At 45.6% G+C, this 27,209-nt stretch overlaps 1 protein-coding gene across 1 annotated transcript in view; it reads right to left on the bottom strand.

Annotated features, from left to right (window-relative positions):
• The window catches only part of LOC120064503 (disco-interacting protein 2 homolog A-like), a 198,358-nt gene that overhangs the window by 51,155 nt on the left and 119,994 nt on the right, over positions 1-27,209 (bottom strand). Inside the window, exons 9-12 of the mRNA XM_039015120.1 lie at positions 20,397-20,686; positions 18,174-18,284; positions 812-935; positions 637-746 (exon numbers count right to left, since the gene is read on the bottom strand). Coding sequence (XP_038871048.1) covers positions 637-746; positions 812-935; positions 18,174-18,284; positions 20,397-20,686 — 635 coding nt within the window. The remainder of the gene's footprint in view (positions 1-636; positions 747-811; positions 936-18,173; positions 18,285-20,396; positions 20,687-27,209) is intronic.

The following is a 27,209-nucleotide window of genomic DNA, read 5'->3' as shown; positions in this document are numbered from 1 at the left end:
TCATTAATTGTTTATGGTTCATTGAACAAGCATGGGAAACGGTGTTTAAACCCTTTACAATGAAGATATTTGGATTTTTACAAATTATCTTTGAAAGACAGGGTCCTGAAAAAAGCACGTTTCTTTTTTTGCTGAGTTTAGTTCACCCACTATTAAAGACCGTATTTAACAACATAATACAGTTAGATTTACATCCATGATAAATAGTACTAGCTATAGTACTCACCTCTATACTAGGGAAGAACATAGTATCTATATAGTACTCACCTCTATACTAGGGAAGAACATAGTATCTATATAGTACTCACCTCTATACTAGGGAAGAACATAGTATCTATATAGTACTCACCTCTATACTAGGGAAGAACATAGTATCTATATAGTACTCACCTCCATACTAGGGAAGAACATAGTATCTATATAGTACTCACCTCTATACTAGGGAAGAACATAGTATCTATATAGTACTCACCTCTATACTAGGGAAGAACATAGTATCTATATAGTACTCACCTCTATACTAGGGAAGAACATAGTATCTATATAGTACTCACCTCTATACTAGGGAAGAACATAGTATCTATATAGTACTCACCTCTATACTAGGGAAGGACATAGTATCTATATAGTACTCACCTCTATATAGGCAATCTCATTGTTAGCTTCCCTGATGGTGGGGTGCCAGTCTTTGGGTGGCTTTACAACGTGCTTCCCATCTGTTACGAACCACAGCAACCGCGGCCAGCCTGTAACATTATACATTTTAGTCATGAAGCAGATATTCTGTACCGTGTTTTAGACCAGCTCCTACCTTTAAACGTGACCACCTCTCCAGTCTGTGCTTTAGGCAAGCCCTTCTGACAGGCATCAGTAGTCAGAGCCAGAGTCACCCCACAGCTGCCCAACAGGAAACCTATCTGCTGGCTGCCTGCATCCTATATATATGAATATATATATATATATAAATATAAGAGAGAGAGAGAGAGAGCTTGTGAATGAAGAATCAAAATTAAATCACATTTTATTTGTCACATGCATTGAAGGTGTAGACCTTATAGTGAAATGCTTACTTACAAGCCCTTAACCAACAACGCAATTCAAGAAATAGAGTTTAGAAAATATTTACTAAATAAACTAAAGGAAAAAAATAACATTATAATAATCAAAAGTAACAAGAAAATGACATTACAATAATGAGGCTATATACAGGGTATTACGGTAAAGAGTCAATGTGGAGGCTATATACAGGGTATTACGGTACAGAGTCAATGTGGAGGCTATATACAGGGTGTTACGGTACAGAGTCAATGTGGAGGCTATATACAGGGTATTACGGTACAGAGTCAATGTGGGGGCTATATACAGGGTATTACGGTACAGAGTCAATGTGGAGGCTATATACAGGGTGTTACGGTACAGAGTCAATGTGGAAACTATATACAGGGAGTACCGGTACAGAGTCAGTGTGGAGGCTATATACAGGGTATTACGGTACAGAGTCAATGTGGAGGCTATATACAGGGTATTACGGTACAGAGTCAGTGTGGAGGCTATATACAGGGTGTTACGGTACAGAGTCAATGTGGAGGCTATATACAGGGTGTACGGTACAGAGTCAATGTGGAGGCTATATACAGGGAGTACCGGTACAGAGTCAATGTGGAGTCTATATACAGGGGGTACTGGTACAGAGTCAATGTGGAGGCTATATACAGGGTGTACCGGTACAGAGTCAATGTGGAGGCTATATACAGGGTGTACGGTACAGAGTCAATGTGGAGGCTATATACAGGGGGTACCGGTACAGAGTCAGTGTGGAGGCTATATACAGGGAGTACCGGTACAGAGTCAATGTGGAGGCTATATACAGGGTGTACGGTACAGAGTCAATGTGGAGGCTATATACAGGGTGTTACGGTACAGAGTCAATGTGGAGGCTATATACAGGGTGTTATGGTACAGAGTCAATGTGGAGACTATATACAGGGAGTACCGGTACAGAGTCAATGTGGAGGCTATATACAGGGTGTTACGGTACAGAGTCAATGTGGAGGCTATATACAGGGGGTACCGGTACAGAGTCAATGTGGAGGCTATATACAGGGTATTACGGTACAGATTAAATGTGGAGACTATATACAGGGAGTACCGGTACAGAGTCAATGTGGAGGCTATATACAGGGTGTTACGGTACAGAGTCAATGTGGAGGCTATATACAGGGTGTTATGGTACAGAGTCAATGTGGAGACTATATACAGGGAGTACCGGTACAGAGTCAATGTGGAGGCTATATACAGGGTGTTACGGTACAGAGTCAATGTGGAGGCTATATACAGGGGGTACCGGTACAGAGTCAATGTGGAGGCTATATACAGGGTATTACGGTACAGATTAAATGTGGAGACTATATACAGGGAGTACCGGTACAGAGTCAATGTGGAGGCTATATACAGGGTGTTACGGTACAGAGTCAATGTGGAGGCTATATACAGGGTGTTACGGTACAGAGTCAATGTGGAGGCTATATACAGGGGTTACCGGTACAGAGTCAATGTGGAGGCTATATACAGGGAGTACCGGTACAGAGTCAATGTGGAGGCTATATACAGGGGGTACCGGTACAGAGTCAATGTGGAGGCTATATACAGGGGGTACCGGTACAGAGTCAATGTGGAGGCTATATACAGGGGGTACCGGTACAGAGTCAATGTGGAGGCTATATACAGGGGGTACCGGTACAGAGTCAATGTGGAGGCTATATACAGGGGGTACCGGTACAGAGTCAATGTGGAGGCTATATACAGGGGGTACCGGTACAGAGTCAATGTGGAGGTTATATACAGGGGGTACCGGTACAGAGTCAATGTGGAGGCTATATACAGGGGGTACCGGTACAGAGTCAATGTGGAGACTATATACAGGGGGTACCGGTACAGAGTCAATGTGGAGACTATATACAGGGGGTACCGGTACAGAGTCAATGTGGAGGCTATATACAGGGGGTACCGGTACAGAGTCAATGTGGAGGCTATATACAGGGTATTACGGTACAGAGTCAATGTGGAGGCTATATACAGGGTATTACGGTACAGAGTCAATGTGGAGGCTATATACAGGGTGTTACGGTACAGAGTCAATGTGGAGGCTATATACAGGGGGTACCGGTACAGATTCAATGTGGAGGCTATATACAGGGGCACCGGTACAGAGTCAATGTGGAGACTATATACAGGGGGTACCGGTACAGAATCAATGTGGAGGCTATATACAAGGGGTACCGGTACAGAGTCAATGTGGAGACTATATACAGGGGGTACCGGAACAGAATCAATGTGGAGGCTATATACAAGGGGTACCGGTACAGAGTCAATGTGGAGGCTATATACAGGGAGTACCGGTACAGAGTCAATGTGGAGGCTATATACAGGGGGCACCGGTACAGAGTCAATGTGGAGACTATATACAGGGAGTACCGGTACAGAGTCAATGTGGAGGCTATATACAGGGTTTTACGGTACAGAGTCAATGTGGAGGCTATATACAGGGTGTTACGGTACAGAGTCAATGTGGAGGCTATATACAGGGGGCACCGGTACAGAGTCAATGTGGAGACTATATACAGGGAGTACCGGTACAGAGTCAATGTGGAGACTATATACAGGGGTTACCGGTACTGAGTCAATGTGGAGGCTATATACAGGGGGCACCGGTACAGAGTCAATGTGGAGACTATATACAGGGAGTACCGGTACAGAGTCAATGTGGAGACTATATACAGGGGTTACCGGTACTGAGTCAATGTGGAGGCTATATACAGGGGGTACTGGTACAGAGTCAATGTGGAGGCTATATACAGGGGGTACCGGTACAGAGTCAATGTTGAGGCTAAATACAGGGAGTACCGGTACAGAGTCTGAGTCAATGTGGAGGCTATATACAGGGGGCACCGGTACAGAGTCAATGTGGAGGCTATATACAGGGGGTACCGGTACAGAGTCAATGTGGAGGCTAAATACAGGGAGTACCGGTACAGAGTCAATGTGGAGGCTATATACAGGGGGTACCGGTACAGAGTCAATGTGGAGGCTATATACAGGGGGTATCGGTACAGAGTCAATGTGGAGGCTATATACAGGGTATTACGGTACAGAGTCAATGTGGAGGCTATATACAGGGTGTTACGGTACAGAGTCAATGTGGAGGCTATATACAGGGTGTTACGGTACAGAGTCAATGTGGAGGCTATATACAGGGGGTACCGGTACAGAGTCAATGTGGAGGCTATATACAGGGTATTACGGTACAGAGTCAATGTGGAGGCTATATACAGGGTATTACGGTACAGAGTCAATGTGGAGGCTATATACAGGGGGTACTGGTACAGAGTCAAGGTGGAGGCTATATACAGGGTGTTACGGTACAGAGTCAATGTGGAGGCTATATACAGGGTATTACGGTACAGAGTCAATGTGGAGGCTATATACAGGGTGTTACGGTACAGAGTCAATGTGGAGGCTATATACAGGGGGTACCGGTACAGAGTCAATGTGGAGGCTATATACAGGGGGTACTGGTACAGAGTCAATGTGGAGGCTATATACAGGGGGTACCGGTACAGAGTCAATGTGGAGGCTGTATACAGGGTGTTACGGTACAGAGTCAATGTGGAGGCTATATACAGGGGGTACCGGTACAGAGTCAATGTGGAGGCTATATACAGGGTATTACGGTACAGATTAAATGTGGAGACTATATACAGGGAGTACCGGTACAGAGTCAATGTGGAGGCTATATACAGGGTGTTACGGTACAGAGTCAATGTGGAGGCTATATACAGGGTGTTACGGTACAGAGTCAATGTGGAGGCTATATACAGGGGTTACCGGTACAGAGTCAATGTGGAGGCTATATACAGGGAGTACCGGTACAGAGTCAATGTGGAGGCTATATACAGGGGGTACCGGTACAGAGTCAATGTGGAGGCTATATACAGGGGGTACCGGTACAGAGTCAATGTGGAGACTATATACAGGGGGTACCGGTACAGAGTCAATGTGGAGACTATATACAGGGGGTACCGGTACAGAGTCAATGTGGAGGCTATATACAGGGAGTACTGGTACAGAGTCAATGTGGAGGGTATATACAGGGTGTTACGGTACAGAGTCAATGTGGAGGCTATATACAGGGGGTACCGGTACAGAGTCAATGTGGAGGCTATATACAGGGGCACCGGTACAGAGTCAATGTGGAGACTATATACAGGGGGTACCGGTACAGAATCAATGTGGAGGCTATATACAAGGGGTACCGGTACAGAGTCAATGTGGAGACTATATACAGGGGGTACCGGAACAGAATCAATGTGGAGGCTATATACAAGGGGTACCGGTACAGAGTCAATGTGGAGGCTATATACAGGGAGTACCGGTACAGAGTCAATGTGGAGGCTATATACAGGGGGCACCGGTACAGAGTCAATGTGGAGACTATATACAGGGAGTACCGGTACAGAGTCAATGTGGAGGCTATATACAGGGTTTTACGGTACAGAGTCAATGTGGAGGCTATATACAGGGTGTTACGGTACAGAGTCAATGTGGAGGCTATATACAGGGGGCACCGGTACAGAGTCAATGTGGAGACTATATACAGGGAGTACCGGTACAGAGTCAATGTGGAGACTATATACAGGGGTTACCGGTACTGAGTCAATGTGGAGGCTATATACAGGGGGTACTGGTACAGAGTCAATGTGGAGGCTATATACAGGGGGTACCGGTACAGAGTCAATGTTGAGGCTAAATACAGGGAGTACCGGTACAGAGTCTGAGTCAATGTGGAGGCTATATACAGGGGGCACCGGTACAGAGTCAATGTGGAGGCTATATACAGGGGGTACCGGTACAGAGTCAATGTGGAGGCTAAATACAGGGAGTACCGGTACAGAGTCAATGTGGAGGCTATATACAGGGGGTACCGGTACAGAGTCAATGTGGAGGCTATATACAGGGGGTATCGGTACAGAGTCAATGTGGAGGCTATATACAGGGTATTACGGTACAGAGTCAATGTGGAGGCTATATACAGGGTGTTACGGTACAGAGTCAATGTGGAGGCTATATACAGGGTGTTACGGTACAGAGTCAATGTGGAGGCTATATACAGGGGGTACCGGTACAGAGTCAATGTGGAGGCTATATACAGGGTATTACGGTACAGAGTCAATGTGGAGGCTATATACAGGGTATTACGGTACAGAGTCAATGTGGAGGCTATATACAGGGGGTACTGGTACAGAGTCAAGGTGGAGGCTATATACAGGGTGTTACGGTACAGAGTCAATGTGGAGGCTATATACAGGGTATTACGGTACAGAGTCAATGTGGAGGCTATATACAGGGTGTTACGGTACAGAGTCAATGTGGAGGCTATATACAGGGGGTACCGGTACAGAGTCAATGTGGAGGCTATATACAGGGGGTACTGGTACAGAGTCAATGTGGAGGCTATATACAGGGGGTACCGGTACAGAGTCAATGTGGAGGCTGTATACAGGGTGTTACGGTACAGAGTCAATGTGGAGGCTATATACAGGGGGTACCGGTACAGAGTCAATGTGGAGACTATATACAGGGTGTTCCGGTACAGAGTCAATGTGGAGGCTATATACAGGGGGGTACCGGTACAGAGTCAATGTGGAGGCTATATACAGGGGGGTACCGGTACAGAGTCAATGTGGAGGCTATATACAGGGGGTACCGGTACAGAGTCAATGTGGAGGCTATATACAGGGGGTACCGGTACAGAGTCAATGTGGAGGCTATATACAGGGGGTACCGGTACAGAGTCAATGTGGAGGCTATATACAGGGGGTACCGGTACAGAGTCAATGTGGAGGCTATATACAGGGTATTACGGTACAGAGTCCCAATGTGGAGGCTATATACAGGGAGTACCGGTACAGAGTCAATGTGGAGGCTATATACAGGGAGTACCGGTACAGAGTCAATGTGGAGGCTATATACAGGGGGTACCGGTACAGAGTCAATGTGGAGAATATATACAGGGGGTACCGGTACAGAGTCAATGTGGAGGCTATATACAGGAGGTACCAGTACAGAGTCAATGTGGAGGCTATATACAGGGTGTACCGGTACAGAGTCAATGTGGAGGCTATATACAGGGGGTACCAGTACAGAGTCAATGTGGAGGCTATATACAGGGTGTTACGGTACAGAGTCAATGTGGAGGCTATATACAGGGGGTACCGGTACAGAGTCAATGTGGAGGCTATATACAGGGAGTACCGGTACAGAGTCAATGTGCGGGTACAGGTTAGTCTAAAGTGACTATGCATAGATAATAAAGCAACATTTGATGAATTGTTCAGCAGTCTTTAGCTTGGGGGTTGAAGCTGTTAAGGAGCCTTTTGGTCCTAGTACCGCTTGCCGTGAGGTAGCAGAGAGTCTATGACTTGGGGGACTGGAGTCTATGACTTGTAGTCGGACAAATTTTAAGGCCTTCCGTTGACACCACCTAGTATATGGGTCTTGGATGTCAGAAAGCTTGGCACCAGTGATGTACTGGGCCGTACGCACTACCCTCTGTAGCGCCTCACGGTCAGTTGCCATACCAAGCGGTGATGCAACCAGTCAAGATGCTCTCGATGGTGCAGCTGTAGAACTTTGAGGATCTGGGGACCCATGCCAAATATATTCAGTCTCCTGAGGGGGAATAGGTGTGTTGTGCCCTCTTCACAACTGTTTTGGTGTGTTTGGACTGGAGGTCGACCGATTAATCGGAATGGCCAATTAATTAGGGACGATATAAAGTTCTCATTCGATTTATTATTATTTATTTTTTTACACCTTTATTTAACTAGGCAAGTCAGTTAAGAACACATTCTTATTTTCAATGACAGCCTAGGAACAGTGGGTTAACTGCCTCAAGATTTTTACCTTGTCAGCTCGGGGATTTGTTTTGCAACCTTCCAGTTACTAGTCCAACGCTCTAACCACCTGCCTTACATTGCACTCCACGAGGAGCCTACGTGGCAGGCTGACTACCTGTTACGCAGGGACAGCAAGAAGCCAAGGTAAGTTGCTAGCTAGCATTAAACTTATAACAAACAATCAATCTTCACATAATCACTAGTTAACTACACATGGTTGATGATATTACTAGTTTATCTAGCGTGTCCTGCGTTGCATATAATCGATGCGGTGCCTGTTAATTTATCATCGAATCACAGCCTACTTCGCCAAACGGGTGATGATTTAACACTGTCGTTGCGCCAAACCTAACCATAAACATCAATGCCTTTCTTTAAAATCAATACACAAGTGTATATTTTTAAACCTGCATATTTAGTTAATATTGCCTGCTAACATGAATTTCTTCTAATTAGGGAAATTGTGTCACTTCTCTTGCGTTCCGTGCAAGCAGTCAGGGTATACGCAGCAGTTTGGGCCGCCTGGCTCATTGCGAACTGTGTGAAGTCCATTTATTCCTAACAAAGACTGTAATTAATTTGCCAGAATTGTACATAATTATAACATAACATTGAAGGTTGTACAATGTAACAGCAATACTTAGACTTATGGATGCCACACGTTGGATAAAATACGGAACAGTTCCGTATTTCACTGAAAGAATAAACGTCTTGTTTTCGAGATGATAGTTTCCGGATTCGACCATATTAATGACCAAAGGCTCTATTTCTGTGTGTTATTATGTTATAATTAAGTCTACGATTTGATATTTGATAGAGCAGTCTGACTGAGCGGTGGTAGGCACCAGCAGGCTCGTAAGCATTCATTCAAACAGCACTTTCGTGCGTTTTGCCAGCAGCTCGTCGCTGTGCTTCAAGCATTGAGCTGTTTATGACTTCAAGCCTATCAACTCCCGAGATTAGGCTGGTGTAACCGATGTGAAATGGCTAGCTAGTTAGCGGGGTGCGCGCTAATAGCGTTTCAAACGTCACTCGCTCTGAGACTTGGAGTAGTTGTTCCCTTTGCTCTGCATGGGTAACGATGCTTTGAGGGTGGCTGTTGTCGATGTCTTCCTGGTTCAAGCCCAGGTAGGAGCGAGGAGAGGGATGGAAGCTATACTGTTACACTGGCAATACTAAAGTGCCTATAAGAACATCCAATAGTCAAAGGTATATGAAATACAAATCGTATAGAGAGAAATAGTCCTATAATTCCTATAATAACTACAACCTAATATTGGGAATATTGAAGACTCATGTTAAAAGGAACCACCAGCTTTCATATGTTCTCATGTTCTGAGCAAGGAACTTAAACGTTAGCTTTCTTACATGGCACATATTGCACTTTTACTTTGTTCTCCAACACTTTATTTTTGCATTATTTAAACCAAATTGAACATGTTTCATTATTTATTTGAGGCTAAACAGATTTTATTGATGTATTATATTAAGTTAAAATAAGTGTTCATTCACTATTGTTGTAATTATCATTATTACAAAAATGTTGTTTTTTTTATGTAAAAAAAATAAAAAAAATATTAATAATAAAATACAAAATAAAACAAATCGTCCGATTACTCGTTATAGGCTTTTTTTGGTCATCCAATAATTGCTATCGGCGCTGAAAAATCATAATCGGTCGACCTCTAGTTTGGACCATGACAGTTCGTTGGTGATGTTGTCACCAAGGAACTTGAAACTCTTGACCTGCTCCACTTCAGCCCCCTCGATGTTAATAGGGGCCTGTTAGGCCCTCATTTTCCTATCGTCTATGATCAGCTTCTTTGTCTTACTCACATTGAGGGAGAGGTTGTTGTTGTCCTGGCATTTTGACCTCCTCCCTATAAGCTGTCTCATCGTTGTTGGTGACCAGGACTACCACCGTTGTCGTCAGAAACTTGATGGTGTAGTCGTGGATGAACAGGGAGTACAGGAGGAAACTGAGCACGCACCTCTGAGGGGCCCCAGTGTTGAGGATCAGCGTGTTTCCTACCCTTACCACCTGGGGGGCGGCCCGTCAGGAAGTCCAGGATCCAGTTGCAGAGGGAGGTGTTTAGTCCCAGGGTCCTTAGCTTAGTGATGAGCTTTGAGGGCACTATGGTGTTGAACGCTGAGCTGTAGTCAATGAACAGCATTCTCACATAGGTGTTCCTTTTGTCCAGGTGGGAAAGGGCAGTGTGGAGTGCAATAGAGATTGCATCATCTGTGGATCTGTTTGGGCGGTATGCAAATTGGATCGGGTCTAGGGTTTCTGGGATAATGGTGTTGATGTGAGCCATTACCTGCCTTTCAAAGCACTTCATGGCTATGGACGTGAGTGCTAGGGGTCTGTAGTAGAGGTCGACCGATTAATCGGAAGGGTGATTAATTAGGGCCTATTTCAAGTTTTCATAACAATCGGAAATCGGTATTTTTGTACACCGATTTGGCCAATTTCTTAAATTTTTTATTTTTTTACGCCTTTATTTAACTAGGCAAGTCAGTTCTTATGGCTGCAATCCCGTTAACGGGATCGATATGACAACAGCCAGTGAAAGTGCAGGGCGCCAAATTCAAACAACAGAAATCTCATAATTAAAATTCCTCAAACAGACATGTATCTTATACCATTTTAAAGATAATCTTGTTGTCAATCCCACCAAAGTGTCCGATTTCAAATAGGCTTTACAGCGAAAGCACCACAAACGATTGTTAGGTCACCGCAAAATCACAGACAAACACAGTCATTTTCCCAGCCAATGACAGGAGTCACATCCTTTCAAAGCACTTCATGGCTACAGACGTGAGTGATACGGGGCGGTAATCATTTAGGCAGGTTACCTTCGCTTTCTTGGGCACAGGGACTATGGTGGTCTGTTTGAAACATGTACAGTTGAAGTCGGAAGTTTACATACACCTTAGCCAAATACATTTAAACTCAGTTTTTCACAATTCCTGATATTTAATCCCAGTAAAAATTCCCTGTTTTAGGTCAGTTAGGATCACCACTTTATTTTAAGAATGTGAAATGTCAGAATAATAGTAGAGAGAATGATTTATTTCAGCTTTTACTTCTTTCATCACATTCCCAGTGGGTCAGAAGTGTACATACACTCAATTAGTATTTGGTAGCATTGCATTTAAATTGTTTAACTTGGGTCAAACGTTTCGGGTAGCCTTCCACAAGCTTCCCACAATAAGTTGGGTGAATTTTGGCCCATTCCTCCTGACAGATATGGTGTAACTGAGTCAGGTTTGTAGGCCTCCTTGCTCGCACACACTTTTTCAGTTCTGCCCACAAATTTTGTATGGGATTGAGGTCAGGGCTTTGTGATGGCCACTCCAATACCTTGACTTTGTTGTCCTTAGGTCATTTTGCCACAACTTTGGAAGTATGCTTGGGGTCATTGTCCATTTGGAAGACCCATTTGTGACCAAGCTTTAACTCCCTGACTGATGTCTTGAGCTGTTGCTTCAATATATCCACATAATGTTCCTTCCTCATGATGTCATCTATTTGCACCAGTCCCTCCTGCAGCACAGCACCCCCACAACATGATGCTGCCACCCCCGTGCTTCACGTTTGGGATGGTGTTCTTTGGCTTGCAAGCATCCCCCTTTTTCCTTCAAACATAACGGTGGTCATTATGGCCAAACAGTTCTATTTTTGTTTCATCAGACCAGAGGACATTTCTCCAAAAAGTACGATCTCTTTCCCCATGTGCAGTTGCAAACCGTAGTCTGCCTTTTTTATGGCAGTTTTTATTCCTTGCTGAGCAGCCTTTCAGGTTATGTCGATATAGGACTCATTTTTCTGTGGATATAGATACTTTTGTACCCGTTTCCTCCAACATCTTCACAAGGTCCTTTGCTGTTGTTCAGGGATTGATTTGCATTTTTCGCACCAAAGTACGTTCATCTCTAGGAGACAGAACGCGTCTCCTTCCTGAGCGGTATGACGGCTGCGTGGTCCCATGGTGTTTATACTTGCGTACTATTGTTTGTACAGATGAACGTGGTACCTTCAGGCATTTGGAAATTGCTCCCAAGGATGAACCAGACTTGTGGAGGTCTACAATTTTTTTTCTGAGGTCTTGGCTGATTTATTTTCATTTTCCCATGATGTCAAGCAAAGAGGTAGATGCAGCCTTCCAACAGGGGGAAGGACAGCACAGGGGTCCAAGGTATTAAGGTATTTTCTTTATATCTTAATACTCTGACCTTTAAACACACTGGCCATGTGACTGTCCTTCCATTCATTTCACACTGGCCATGTGACTGTCCTTCCATTCATTTCACACTGGCCACGTGACTGTCCTTCCATTCATTTCACACTGGCCATGTGACCTTACTTCCATTCATTTCACACTGGTCACGTGACTGTCCTTCCATTCATTTCACACTGGCCATGTGACTGTCCTTCCATTCATTTCACACTGGCCACGTGACTGTCCTTCCATTCATTTCACACTGGCCACGTGACTGTCCTTCCATTCATTTCTAATGACTATGCCTAAATCACGTACTCCAGGCTCCACTAGCTATATCAGAATTAACCATGTGGTCAAGCGTAGTCGATTGTATGCTCATCTTAAGTCTTTAAGAACGAAATTTGTTTTTTTCCCAAGAGACCCATCTCCGCTCCAGCGACCATGCTAAACTAAAGAAAAGATGGGTCGACCAAACATTTCCATCCAACTTTGGTGCTAAGGCCAGAGGGCAGCCATCTTCCCTTAAGTTCAGAAAAGGCACCCTGTTTGTCTCCTCCAAAGTAATTTCAGATACTAAATGGCGATATGTTATGGCGATGGGGAAACTGTTCAGCACACAGGTTGTTCTGGCTAACCTCTATGGTCCTAATTGGGATTAAGCTACATGTTTCAAAGACTTGATTGCAACACTTCCTGACCTCAACTCTCATCATTTGATAGTGTGAGGAGATTGATTGTGTATTATCATTACTCATTTGTAGAATCCTGTAATTAGTCTGATCCACGGCGGAGGAGCAGCTCCTTGTCTGATCCACTGCAGAGGAGGAGGCGGAGCTCCTTGTCTGATCCACTGCGGAGGAGGAGGCGGAGCTCCTTGTCTGATCCACTGCAGAGGAGGAGGCGGAGCTCCTTGTCTGATCCACTGCGGAGGAGGAGGCGGAGCTCCTTGTCTGATCCATGGCGGAGGAGGAGCAGCTCCTTGTCTGGTCCATGGCAGAGGAGGAGCAGCTCCTTGTCTGATCCATGGCGGAGGAGCAGCTCCTTGTCTGATCCATGGCGGAGCAGCAGCTCCTTGTCTGATCCATGGCGGAGCAGCAGCTCCTTGTCTGATCCACTGCAGAGGAGGCGGAGCTCCTTGTCTGATCCACTGCGGAGGGGGAGCAGCTCCCTGTCTGATCCATGGCGGAGGAGGAGCAGCTCCTTGTCTAAACCACGGTGGCAGCGGAGCAGCTCCTTGTCTGATCCATGGCAGAGGAGCAGCTCCTTGTCTGATCCACTGCAGAGGAGGAGGCGGAGCTCCTTGTCTGATCCACTGCGGAGGAGCAGCTCCTTGTCTGGTCCACGGCGGAGGAGCAGCTCCTTGTCTGGTCCACGGCGGAGGAGCAGCTCCTTGTCTGATCCACGGCGGAGGAGCAGCTCCTTGTCTGATCCACGGCGGAGGAGCAGCTCCTTGTCTGGTCCATGGCGGAGGAGGAGCAGCTCCTTGTCTGGTCCATGGCAGAGGAGGAGCAGCTCCTTGTCTGATCCATGGCGGAGGAGCAGCTCCTTGTCTGATCCATGGCGGAGCAGCAGCTCCTTGTCTGATCCATGGCGGAGCAGCAGCTCCTTGTCTGATCCATGGCGGAGCAGCAGCTCCTTGTCTGATCCACTGCAGAGGAGGAGGCGGAGCTCCTTGTCTGATCCACTGCGGAGGAGCAGCAGCTCCCTGTCTGATCCATGGCGGAGGAGGAGCAGCTCCTTGTCTAAACCACGGTGGCAGCGGAGCAGCTCCTTGTCTGATCCATGGCAGAGGAGCAGCTCCTTGTCTGATCCACTGCAGAGGAGGAGGCGGAGCTCCTTGTCTGATCCACTGCGGAGGAGCAGCTCCTTGTCTGGTCCACGGCGGAGGAGCAGCTCCTTGTCTGATCCACGGCGGAGGAGCAGCTCCTTGTCTGGTCCACGGCGGAGGAGCAGCTCCTTGTCTGGTCCACGGCGGAGGAGGAGCAGCTCCTTGTCTGGTCCATGGCGGAGGAGCAGCTCCTTGTCTGGTCCACGGCGGAGGAGCAGCTCCTTGTCTGGTCCACGGCGGAGGAGCAGCTCCTTGTCTGGTCCATGGCGGAGCAGCAGCTCATGGCTCCTTTGTCTTGATCACGTTGAGAGAGAGGTTGTTATGCTGGTACCACACGGCAAGGTCTCTGACCACCTCCCTATAGGCTGTCTCCTCGTTGTCGGTGATCAGGCCTACCACTGTTGTATCGTCGGCAAACTTAATGATGGTGTTGGAGTTGTCTGTACCCCCTCTCTAACCCTGTGATATCGTCTGTACCCCCTCTCTAACCGTGTGGAGTCTATACCCCCTCTCTAACCCTGTGATATCGTCTATACCCCCTCTCTAACCGTGTGGAGTCTATAACCCATCTCTAACCGTGTGGAGTCTATACCCCCTCTCTAACCCTGTGATATCGTCTATACCCCCTCTCTAACCCTGTGATATCGTCTATACCCCCTCTCTAACCGTGTGGAGTCTATACCCCCTCTCTAACCCTGTGATATCGTCTATACCCCCTCTCTAACCCTGTGATATCGTCTATACCCCCTCTCTAACCGTGTGGAGTCTATACCCCCTCTCTAACCCTGTGATATCGTCTATACCCCCTCTCTAACCCTGTGATATCGTCTGTACCCCCTCTCTAACCCTGTGATATCGTCTATACCCCCTCTCTAACCCTGTGATATCGTCTATACCCCCTCTCTAACCGTGTGGAGTCTATACCCCCTCTCTAACCCTGTGGAGTCTATACCCCCTCTCTAACCGTGTGGAGTCTATACCCCCTCTCTAACCCAGTGATATCGTCTATACCCCCTCTCTAACCGTGTGGAGTCTATACCCCATCTCTAACCCTGTGATATTGTCTGTACCCCCTCTCTAACCGTGTGGAGTCTATACCCCCTCTCTAACCCTGTGATATCGTCTATACCCCCTCTCTAACCCTGTGATATCGTCTATACCCCCTCTCTAACCCTGTGGAGTCTATACCCCCTCTCTAACCGTGTGGAGTCTATACCCCATCTCTAACCGTATGGAGTCTATACCCCCTCTCTAACCCTGTGATATCGTCTATACCCCCTCTCTAACCCTGTGATATCGTCTATACCCCCTCTCTAACCCTGTGAAGTCTATACCCCCTCTCTAACCCTGTGGAGTCTATACCCCATCTCTAACCCTGTGAAGTCTATACCCCCTCTCTAACCCTGTGATATCGTCTATACCCCCTCTCTAACCCTGTGGAGTCTATACCCCCTCTCTAACCCTGTGATATCGTCTATACCCCATCTCTAACCCTGTGGAGTCTATACCCCCTCTCTAACCGTGTGGAGTCTATACCCCCTCTCTAACCCTGTGATATCGTCTATACCCCCTCTCTAACCCTGTGATATCGTCTATACCCCCTCTCTAACCGTGTGGAGTCTATACCCCCTCTTTAACCCTGTGATATCGTCTATACCTCCTCTCTAACCCTGTGATATCGTCTGTACCCCCTCTCTAACCCTGTGATATCGTCTATACCCCCTCTCTAACCCTGTGATATCGTCTATACCCCCTCTCTAACCGTGGGGAGTCTATACCCCCTCTCTAACCGTGTGGAGTCTATACCCCCTCTCTAACCGTGTGGAGTATATACCCCCTCTCTAACCCTGTGGAGCCTATACCCCATCTCTAACCCTGTGAAGTCTATACCCCCTCTCTAACCCTGTGATATCGTCTATACCCCCTCTCTAACCCTGTGATATCGTCTATACCCCCTCTCTAACCCTGTGATATCGTCTATACCCCCTCTCTAACCCTGTGATATCGTCTATACCCCCTCTCTAACCCTGTGGAGTCTATACCCCATCTCTAACCCTGTGGAGTATATTCCCCATCTCTTGGACATGCTACAAGGTTTTGGGACATTTTCTGGTCATAAGTTAAACCTTACAAAAAGTGTGCTCCTCCCCATTAACCAGTCAGCAGAAGGTATTGGACCATTTCCCGTTTAAGGTTGCGCATCAGGTCTTTATATTAAGATCACATGCTCATTTAAGGCTCTGTTTAAACATAACTTGAAAAACACTCACGCTAAGCAGGATTCTCTTCCCATTTCATTAGCAGGTCACATTCATTCTGTCATGACTGTACGACCCAGGTTTCTGTACTCCAACTGATTTCCAAACGGACAGCTGCATTTCCAACTTCATTTAAAATACAGTGCATTCGGAAAGTATTCAGACCCCTTGACCTTTTCCCGGAAATGTTTACGTTACAAGCCTTATTCTACAAATAAATAGTGTTTTCCCCTCAGTCTACACACAATACCCCATAATGACAAAGCAAAAACAGGTTTTTAGAAATGTTTGCAAATTAATACTGAAATGTCACATTTACATAAGTATTCAGACCCTTTACTCAGTACTTTGTTGAAGCACCTTTGGCAGCGATTACAGTCTTGAGTCTTCTTGGGTATGACACTACAAGCTTGGCACACCTGTATTTGGGGAGTTTCTCCCATTCTTTTCGGCAGATGCTCTCAAGCTCTGTCAGGTTGGATGGGGAATGTCACTGCACAGCTATTTTCGGGTCTCTCCAGAGATGTTTGATCGGGTTCAAGTCTGGGATCTGGCTGGACCACTCAAGGACATTCAGAGACTTTTCCCGAAGCCATTCCTGACTGTTGTCTTGGCTGTGTGCTTAGGGTCATTGTCCTGTTGGAAGGTGAACCTTTGCCCCAGTCTGAGATCCTGAGATCTCTGGAGCAGGTTTTCATCAAGGATCTCTGTACTTTGCTCCGTTCATCTTTCCCTCGATCCTGACTAGTCTCCCAGTCCCTGCCGCTGAAAAACATCCCCACAGCATAATGCTGCCACAGCCATGTTTCACCGTAGGGATGGTGCCAGGTTTACTCGAGGGATTTAAATCTTGGTTTCATCAGAACAGAGAATCTTGTTTCTCATGATGAGAGTCCTTTAGGTGGCGTTTGGCAAACTCCAAGCTGGCTGTCATGTGCCTTTTACTGAGGAGTGTCTTCCGTCTGGCCACTCTACAATAACGGCCTGATTGGTGGAGTGCTGCAGAGATGGTTGTCCTTCTGGAAGGTTCTCTCATCTCCACAGAGGAACTCTAGAACTCTGTCAGAGTGACCATCAGGTTCTTGGTCACCTCCCTGACCAAGTCCCTTCTCCCCCTATTGCTCAGTTTGGCCGGGCAGCCAGCTCTAGGAAGAGTCTTGGTGGTTCCAAACTTCTTCCATTTAAGAATGATGGAGGCCACTGTGTTCTTGGGGACCTTCAATGCGGCTGACATTTTTGGGTACCATTCCCCAGATCTGTGCCTCGACACAATCCTGTCTCGGAGCTCTACGGACAATTTATTTGACCTCATGGCTTGGTTTTTGCTCTGACATGCACTGTCAACTGTGGGACCTTATATAGACAGGTGTGTGCCTTTCCAAATCATGTCCAATCAATTGAATTTACCACAGGTGGACTCCAATCAAGTTGTAGAAACATCACAAGGATGATCAATGGAAACAGAATGCCCCTGAGCTCAATTTCGTGTCTCATAGCAAAGGATCTGAATACTTATGTAAATAAGGTATTTCAGTTTTTTATTCTTTATAAATTAGCAAACACTTCTAAAAACCTGTTTTCGCTTGTCATTATGGGGTATTGTTTGCAGATTGATGAGGAACATTTATTTAATCTATTTTAGAATAAGGCTGTAAAGTAACAAAATGTAGAAAAAGGGAAGGAGTCTGAATACTTTCCGAATGCCTTGTAAACAGACAAACTGACATTCAAAATGTCTCTATTCTTTTGGAACTGTTGTGAGTGTAATGTAAATGTGTCATTATTTATTTCACTTTGTTTATAATCTACAGCATTTGACTTGCTTTGGCAATGTAAACACGTTTCCAATGCCTTCAGAGAGCAGGTAGGCACCACAACCCTAGTCAATGTCCCCTGTCCTTACCTTCCTGGTGAGGGGCACCTCAATGGGCACAGGGATCAGCTCTGCCAGCAGACATCCATAGAAAGCCACCATAAACATCACAGGGTCACTGTTGGGGAACACTAGAGCAACCTAAAGAAAACAGACATACTGTCAACATCTGTCTATAGGATACACTGTCAACATCTGTCTATAGGATACACTGTCAACATCTGTCTATAGGATACATACTGTCACCATCTGTCTATAGGATACATACTGTCACCATCTGTCTATAGGATACATACTGTCACCATCTGTCTATAGGATACACTGTCAACATCTGTCTATAGGATACACTGTCAACATCTGTCTATAGGATACATACTGTCAACATCTGTCTATAGGATACATACTGTCAACATCTGTCTATAGGATACATACTGTCAACATCTGTCTATAGGATACATACTGTCACCATCTGTCTATAGGATACATACTGTCACCATCTGTCTATAGGATACATACTGTCACCATCTGTCTATAGGATACATACTGTCACCATCTGTCTATAGGATACATACTGTCAACATCAACCTATAGGATACATACTGTCGACATCTGTCTATAGGATACATACTGTCACCATCTGTCTATAGGATACATACTGTCACCATCTGTCTATAGGATACATACTGTCACCATCTGTCTATAGGATACATACTGTCACCATCTGTCTATAGGATACACTGTCAACATCTGTCTATAGGATACACTGTCAACATCTGTCTATAGGATACACTGTCAACATCTGTCTATAGGATACATACTGTCACCATCTGTCTATAGGATACATACTGTCACCATCTGTCTATAGGATACATACTGTCAACATCAACCCATAGGATACATACTGTCACCATCTGTCTATAGGATACATACTGTCACCATCTGTCTATAGGATACATACTGTCACCATCTGTCTATAGGATACATACTGTCACCATCTGTCTATAGGATACATACTGTCACCATCTGTCTATAGGATACATACTGTCACCATCTGTCTATAGGATACATACTGTCACCATCTGTCTATAGGATACATACTGTCACCATCTGTCTATAGGATACATACTGTCACCATCTGTCTATAGGATACATACTGTCACCATCTGTCTATATGATACATACTGTCACCATCTGTCTATAGGATACATACTGTCACCATCTGTCTATAGGATACATACTGTCACCATCTGTCTATAGGATACACTGTCAACATCTGTCTATAGGATACATACTGTCAACATCTGTCTATAGGATATACTGTCAACATCTGTCTATAGGATACACTGTCAACATCTGTCTATAGGATATACTGTCACCGTCTGTCTATAGGATACATACTGTCACCATCTGTCTATAGGATACATACTGTCAACATCTGTCTATAGGATACATACTGTCAACATCTGTCTATAGGATACATACTGTCACCATCTGTCTATAGGATACATACTGTCACCATCTGTCTATAGGATACATACTGTCACCATCTGTCTATAGGATACATACTGTCACCATCTGTCTATAGGATACATACTGTCAACATCTGTCTATAGGATACATACTGTCGACATCTGTCTATAGGATACATACTGTCACCATCTGTCTATAGGATACATACTGTCACCATCTGTCTATAGGATACACTGTCACCATCTGTCTATAGGATACATACTGTCACCATCTGTCTATAGGATACATACTGTCACCATCTGTCTATAGGATACACTGTCACCATCTGTCTATAGGATACATACTGTCACCATCTGTCTATAGGATACATACTGTCACCATCAACCTATAGGATACATACTGTCACCATCAACCTATAGGATACATACTGTCACCATCTGTCTATAGGATACATACTGTCACCATCTGTCTATAGGATACATACTGTCACCATCTGTCTATAGGATACATACTGTCACCATCTGTCTATAGGATACATACTGTCACCATCTGTCTATAGGATACATACTGTCACCATCTGTCTATAGGATACATACTGTCACCATCTGTCTATAGGATACATACTGTCAACATCAACCTATAGGATACATACTGTCGACATCAACCTATAGGACATACTGGCTAAAGGATCTGCTTTGACACAGTGACAAACTGGCTAAAGGATCTGCTTTAGCAGTCTGAGAAGCTGCTTCGACATTGATAGGAGAGAAAAAGACCACTCACTCTATCTCCCGGCTGCAGTAGTGGCTCGTTCCTCGTGCTCAGTTTGTTCAGAAGAGTGTAGGCCAGTTTCTGGCTGCGTGTCCACAACTTGCCGTAGGTAAGAGTATACACTGGTTTACCAGCATTGTCCAGGGCAGTGAGACAGGGGCTCCTGGGCTGGGTGATGCCCCAGCGCTGGAGGGAGGCCAGCAGGGAGGGAGGCCAGTTGGTCACTACACCCAGAGGCTCGCCTGCTAGAGGGGACATTTGGTTCCCCTCCGCCTTGGGCTGGTTAGGGTCCGGCTGCTGAACTAAAGAGTGAACATGTTTTAATACTTTATCCGAGGTAAAAGAACAGCATCCCTAACCACCAGCATATCCATGTTCATACAGAGAGAGATGGAAGAGAGAGAGAGGAAGGAGAGAGATGGAGGAGAGAGAGCTGGAGGAAAGATGGAGGAAGGAGAGAGATGGAGGAGAGAGAGCTGGAGGAGAGATGGAGGAAGGAGAGAGATGAGAGCTGGAGGAAGGAGAGAGATGGAGGAGAGATGAGGAAGGAGAGAGATGAGGAGAGATGGAGGAAGGAGAGAGAGAGAGGAAGGAGAGAGATGGAGGAAGGAGAGAGAGAGAGGAAGGAGAGAGATGGAGGAAGGAGAGAGATGGAGGAAGGAGAGAGATGGAGGAAGGAGAGAGATGGGGAGAGATGGAGGAAGGAGAGAGATGGAGGAGAGAGAGCTGGAGGAAAGATGGAGGAAGGAGAGAGATGAGGAGAGATGGAGGAAGGAGAGAGATGGAGGAGAGCTGGAGGAAGGAGAGAGATGGAGGAGAGATGAGGAAGGAGAGAGATGGAGGAGAGCTGGAGGAAGGAGAGAGATGGAGGAGAGAGAGCTGGAGGAAGGAGAGAGATGGAGGAGAGAGAGCTGGAGGAAAGAGAGAGAGTAGAGAGATGGAGAGATGGAGGAGAGAGCTGGAGGAAAGAGAGAGTAGAGAGAGACTTGTACATTTCCTCATTAAAAACAATGTACTGAGCAAACATCAAATTGGCTTTTTACCAAATGACCATACGACAGACCACGTATTCACCCTGCACACCCTAATTGACAAACAAACAAACCAAAACAAAGGAAAAGTCTTCCTATGCTTTGTTGAATCAATTTGGCATGAAAGGTCTGCTATATAAATTGATGGAAAGTGGTGTTGGGAAAAAACCTACGAAATTATAAAATCCATGTACACAAACATTTCTTTCCAAGGGCCGTTGGGGTGAGACGGTGATGCAGCTTGACCCCCACCCTTCTCAACATATCAACAAATTGGCGAGGGCACTAGAACAGTCTACAGCACCCGGCCTCACCCTACTAGAATCTGTAGAACAGTCTACTGTTTGCTGATGATCTGGTGCTTCTTTCCCCAACCACCTAGATCTTCTGTACAGATTCTGTCAGACCTGGGCCCTGACAGAAAATCTCAGTAAGACAAAAATATAGTGTTCCAAGAAAAGTCCAGTTGCCAGGACCACAAATACAAATTAGCTATTTTCCTGGCACCACTCCACCAGGGCCCTCACCTCCTCCCTGTAGGCTGTCTCGTCATTGTTGGTAATCAGGCCTACCACTGTTGTGTCGTCGGAAACCTGATGTTGGAGGCCGCGCAGTCATGGGTGAACATGGAGTACAGGAGGGGGCTGAGCACGCACCCTTGTGGGGCCCCTGTGTTAAGGATCAGTGAAGGTGTTGTTTCCTACCTTCACCACCTGGGGGCGGCCCGTCAGGAAGTCCAGGACCCAGTTGCACAGGGAGGGTTGCACAGATCCAGGGTCCCAAGCTTAACGTGGCGCTTTGAGGGTACTATGGTGTTGAAGGCTGAGCTACAGTCAATGAACAGCATTCTGACGTAGGTATACCTCTTGTCCAGATGAGATAGGGCAGTGTGCAGTGCGATGGTGATTGCATCGTCTGTGGATCTATTGGGGCGGTATGCAAACTGAAGTTGATCTAGGGTGACAGGTAGGGTGGAGGGGATATTATACTGAAGTAGTCTCTCAAAGCACATGACAGAAGTGAGTGCTACGGGGCGATAGTCATTTAGTTCAGTTAGCTTTGCTTTCTTGGGTAAAGCAACAATGGTGGACATCTTGAAGCAAGTGGGGACAGCAGACTGGGACAGGGAGAGATTGAATATGTCCGTAAACACACCAGCCAGCTGGTCTGCGCATGCTCTGAGGACACGGCTAGGATAACACGCTTAATATCTTACACACGTCGGCCACGTAGAAAGAGAGCCCAAAGGGAGCGGGCAGCGTCGGTGGAACTGTGTTATCCTCAAAGCGTGCGAAGAAGGTGTTTAGCTTGTCCGGGAGCACGACGTCGGTGGAACTGTGTTATCCTCAAAGCGTGCGAAGAAGGTGTTTAGCTTGTCCGGGAGCACGACGTCGGTGGAACTGTGTTATCCTCAAAGCGGGTCGAAGAAGGTGTTTAGCTTGTCCGGGAGCACGACGTCGGTGGAACTGTGTTATCCTCAAAGCGTGCGAAGAAGGTGTTTAGCTTGTCCGGGAGCACGACGTCGGTGGAACTGTGTTATCCTCAAAGCGGGTCGAAGAAGGTGTTTAGCTTGTCTGGGAGCACGACGTCGGTGGAACTGTGTTATCCTCAAAGCGTGCGAAGAAGGTGTTTAGCTTGTCCGGGAGCGAGACGTCGGTGGAACTGTGTTATCCTCAAAGCGTGCGAAGAAGGTGTTTAGCTTGTCCGGGAGCGAGACGTCGGTGGAACTGTGTTATCCTCAAAGCGTGCGAAGAAGGTGTTTAGCTTGTCCGGGAGCGGGCAGCGTCGGTGGAACTGTGTTATCCTCAAAGCGTGCGAAGAAGGTGTTTAGCTTGTCCGGGAGCACGACGTCGGTGGAACTGTGTTATCCTCAAAGCGTGCGAAGAAGGTGTTTAGCTTGTCCGGGAGCGAGACGTCGGTGTGCGCGACGTGGCCGGTTTTTTCTTTGTAATCCGTGACTGTCTGTAGACCCTGTCACATCTCATGTCTGAGCCGTTGAATTGTGACTCCACTTTGTTCTGACATTTTGCCTATTTGATTGCCTTAAAGGTTTGTATTCTACCATATTCCTAGTCACCTTGCCATGGTTAAATGCGGTGGTTTGCGCTTTCAGTTTTGCGCGAATGCTGCCATCTATCCACAGTCTTTGGTTTGGGTAGGTTTTAATAGTTACAGTGGGAACAAAATCCCCTATACACTTCCTGATAAATTCAGTCACGTGTCCGTGTATATGTAACGGATGTGAAATGGCTAGCTAGTTAGCGAGTACGCGCTACTAGCATTTCAATCGGTTACGTCACTTGCTCTGAGACCTGAAGTAGGGTTTCCCCTTGCTCTGCAAGGGCCGTGGCCTTTGTGGAGCGATGGGTAACGATGCTTCGTGGGCGACCGTTGTTGATGTGTGCAGAGGGTCCCTGGTTCGCGCCCGTGTCGGGGCGAGGGGACGTACTAAAGTTATACTGTTACATATACGCCAATCTTATTCTCAAAGGGTACCCGGAACATATCCCAGTCCGTGTGATCAAAACAATCTTGAAGCATGGATTCTGATTGGTCAGACCAGCGTTGAATAGACCTTAGCACGGGTACTTCCTGTTTGGGTTTCTGCCTATAGAAAAGGAGGAGCAAAATGGAGTCGTGATCTGATTTGTCGAAGGGCGGGGGAGGGCCTTGTAGGCATTTCGAAAAGGGGAGTAGCAGTGGTCGAGTGTTGTACCAGAGTGAGTACTACAGTCAATGTGTTAATAGAACTTTGGTATCGTTTTCCTTAAAATATGTGGTTTCCAGTTTACCTAAAGTCCAATGAAGTTCTTTGAGGGCTGGCATTGCCTTTAAATTGTTTAACTTGGGTCAAATGTTTCAGGTAGCCTTCCACAAGCTTCCCACAATAAGTTGGGTGAATTTTGGCCCATTCCACCTGACAGAGCTGGTGTAACTGAGTCAGGTTTGGAGGCCTCCTTGCTCGCACACGCTTTTTCAGTTCTGCCCACAAATTTTCTATAGGACTGAGGTCAGGGCTTTGTGATGGCCACTCCAATACCTTGACTTTGTTGTCCTTAAGCCATTTTGCCACAACTTTGGAAGTATGCTTGGGGTATTTGTCCATTTGCGACCAAGCTTTAACTTCCTGACTGATGTCTTGAGATGTTGCTTCAATATATCTACATAATTTTACTTCCTCATGATGCCATTTATTTTGTGAAGTGCACCAGTCCCTCCTGCAGCAAAGCACCCCCACAACATGATGCTGCCACCACCGTGCTTCACGGTTGGGATGGTGTTCTCCAGCTTGCAAGCCTCCCCCTTTTTCCTCCAAACATAACGATGGTGATTATGGCCAAACAGTTCTATTTTTGTTTCATCAGGTTATGTCAATATAAGACTCGTTTTACTGTGGATATAGATACTTTGTACCCGTTTCCTCCAGCATCTTCACAAGGTCCTTTGCTGTTGTTCAGGGATTGATTTGCACTTTTCGCACAAAAGTACATTCATCTCTAGGAGACAGAACGCGTCTCCTTCCTGAGCGGTATGACGGCTGAGTGGTCACATGGTGTTTATACTTGCGTACTATTGTTTGTACAGATGAACGTGGTACCTTCAGGTGTTTGGAAATTGCTCCCAAGGATGAACCAGACTTGTGGAGTTCAACAAAAAAAATTCTGAGGTCTTACCTGAAATTTATTTTGATTTCCCATGATGTCAAGCAAAGAGGCACTGAGTTTGAAGGTAGGCCTTGAAATACATCCACAAGTACACCTCCAATGGACTCAAATGATGTCAATTAGCCTATTCTGACTCACTGGAATTGTGATACAGTGAATTTATAAGTGAAATAATCTGTCTGTAAACAATTGATGTAAAAATTACTTGTGTCATGCACAAAGTAGATGTCCTAACCGACTTGCCAAAACTATAGTTTGTTAACAAGAAATTACAACTGTAAGTATTCAGACCCTTTGCTATGAGACTCGAAATTGAGCTCAGGTGCATTTAAAAAACATATCTATATATATATATATTTAACTCGGCAAGTCAGTTAACTTACCAAAAGGAAAAAGGCCTCCTGCGAGGACGGGGGCTGGGATTAAAAATAAAAATGTAATAAAAATATAGGACAAAACACATCACGACAAGAGAGACAACACTACATAAACAGAGACCTAAGACAACAACATAGCAAGGCAGCAACACAATATAACAACAACATGGTAGCAACACAATATAACAACAACATGGTAGCAACACAACATGGCAACAACATGGTAGCAACACAACATGACAACAACATGGTAGCAACACAACATGACAACAACATGGTAGCAACACAACATGACAACAACATGGTAGCAACACAATATAACAACAACATGGTAGCAACACAACATGACAACAACATGGTAGCAACACAATATAACAACAACATGGTAGCAACACAACATGACAACAACATGGTAGCAACACAACATGACAACAACATGGTAGCAACACAATATAACAACAACATGGTAGCAACACAACATGACAACAACATGGTAGCAACACAACATGACAACAACATGGTAGCAACACAATATAACAACAACATGGTAGCAACACAATATAACAACAACATGGTAGCAACACAACATGACAACAACATGGTAGCAACACAACATGACAACAACATGGTAGCAACACAACATGACAACAACATGGTAGCAACACAATATAACAACAACATGGTAGCAACACAGCATGGCAACAACATGGTAGCAACACAACATGACAACAACATGGTAGCAACACAACATGACAACAACATGGTAGCAACACAACATGACAACAACATGGTAGCAACACAACATGACAACAACATGGTAGCAACACAACATGACAACAACATGGTAACAACACAACATGACAACAACATGGTAGCAACACAACATAACAACAACATGGTAGCAACACAACAACAGCATGGTAGCAACACAACATGACAACATGGTAGCAACACAACATGACAACAACATGGCAGCAACACAACAACAGCATGGTAGCAACACAACATGACAACAACATGGTAGCAACACAACATGACAACAACATGGCAGCAACACAACACGACAACAACATGGTAGCAACACAACAACAGCATGGTAGCAACACAACATGACAACATGGTAGCAACACAACATGACAACAACATGGCAGCAACACAACAACAGCATGGTAGCAACACAACATGACAACAACATGGTAGCAACACAACATGACAACAACATGGTAGCAACACAACATGACAACAACATGGTAGCAAAACAACATGACAACAACATGGTAGCAACACAACATGACAACAACATGGTAGCAACACAACATGACAACAACATGGTAGCAACACAACATGACAACAACATGGCAGCAACACAACATGACAACAACATGGTAGCAACACATGACAACACAGCATGGTAGCAACACAACATGACAACAACATGGTAGCAACACAATATAACAACAACATGGCAGCAACACAACATGACAACAACATGGTAGCAACACAACAACAGCATGGTAGCAACACAACATGACAACAACATGGTAGCAACACAACATGACAACAACATGGTAGCAACACAACATGACAACAACATGGTAGCAACACAACATGACAACACAACATGGTAGCAACACAACATGACAACACAACATGGTAGCAGCACAACATGACAACAACATGGTAGCAACACAACATGACAACACAACATGGTAGCAGCACAACATGACAACAACATGGTAGCAGCACAACATG

This window comes from Salvelinus namaycush, chromosome 19, assembly GCF_016432855.1.
Source record: "Salvelinus namaycush isolate Seneca chromosome 19, SaNama_1.0, whole genome shotgun sequence".
NCBI lineage: Eukaryota > Metazoa > Chordata > Actinopteri > Salmoniformes > Salmonidae > Salvelinus > Salvelinus namaycush.
The sequence above is the reverse complement of the archived record's forward strand: the minus strand, read 5'-3'. Positions and strand labels throughout refer to the sequence as shown.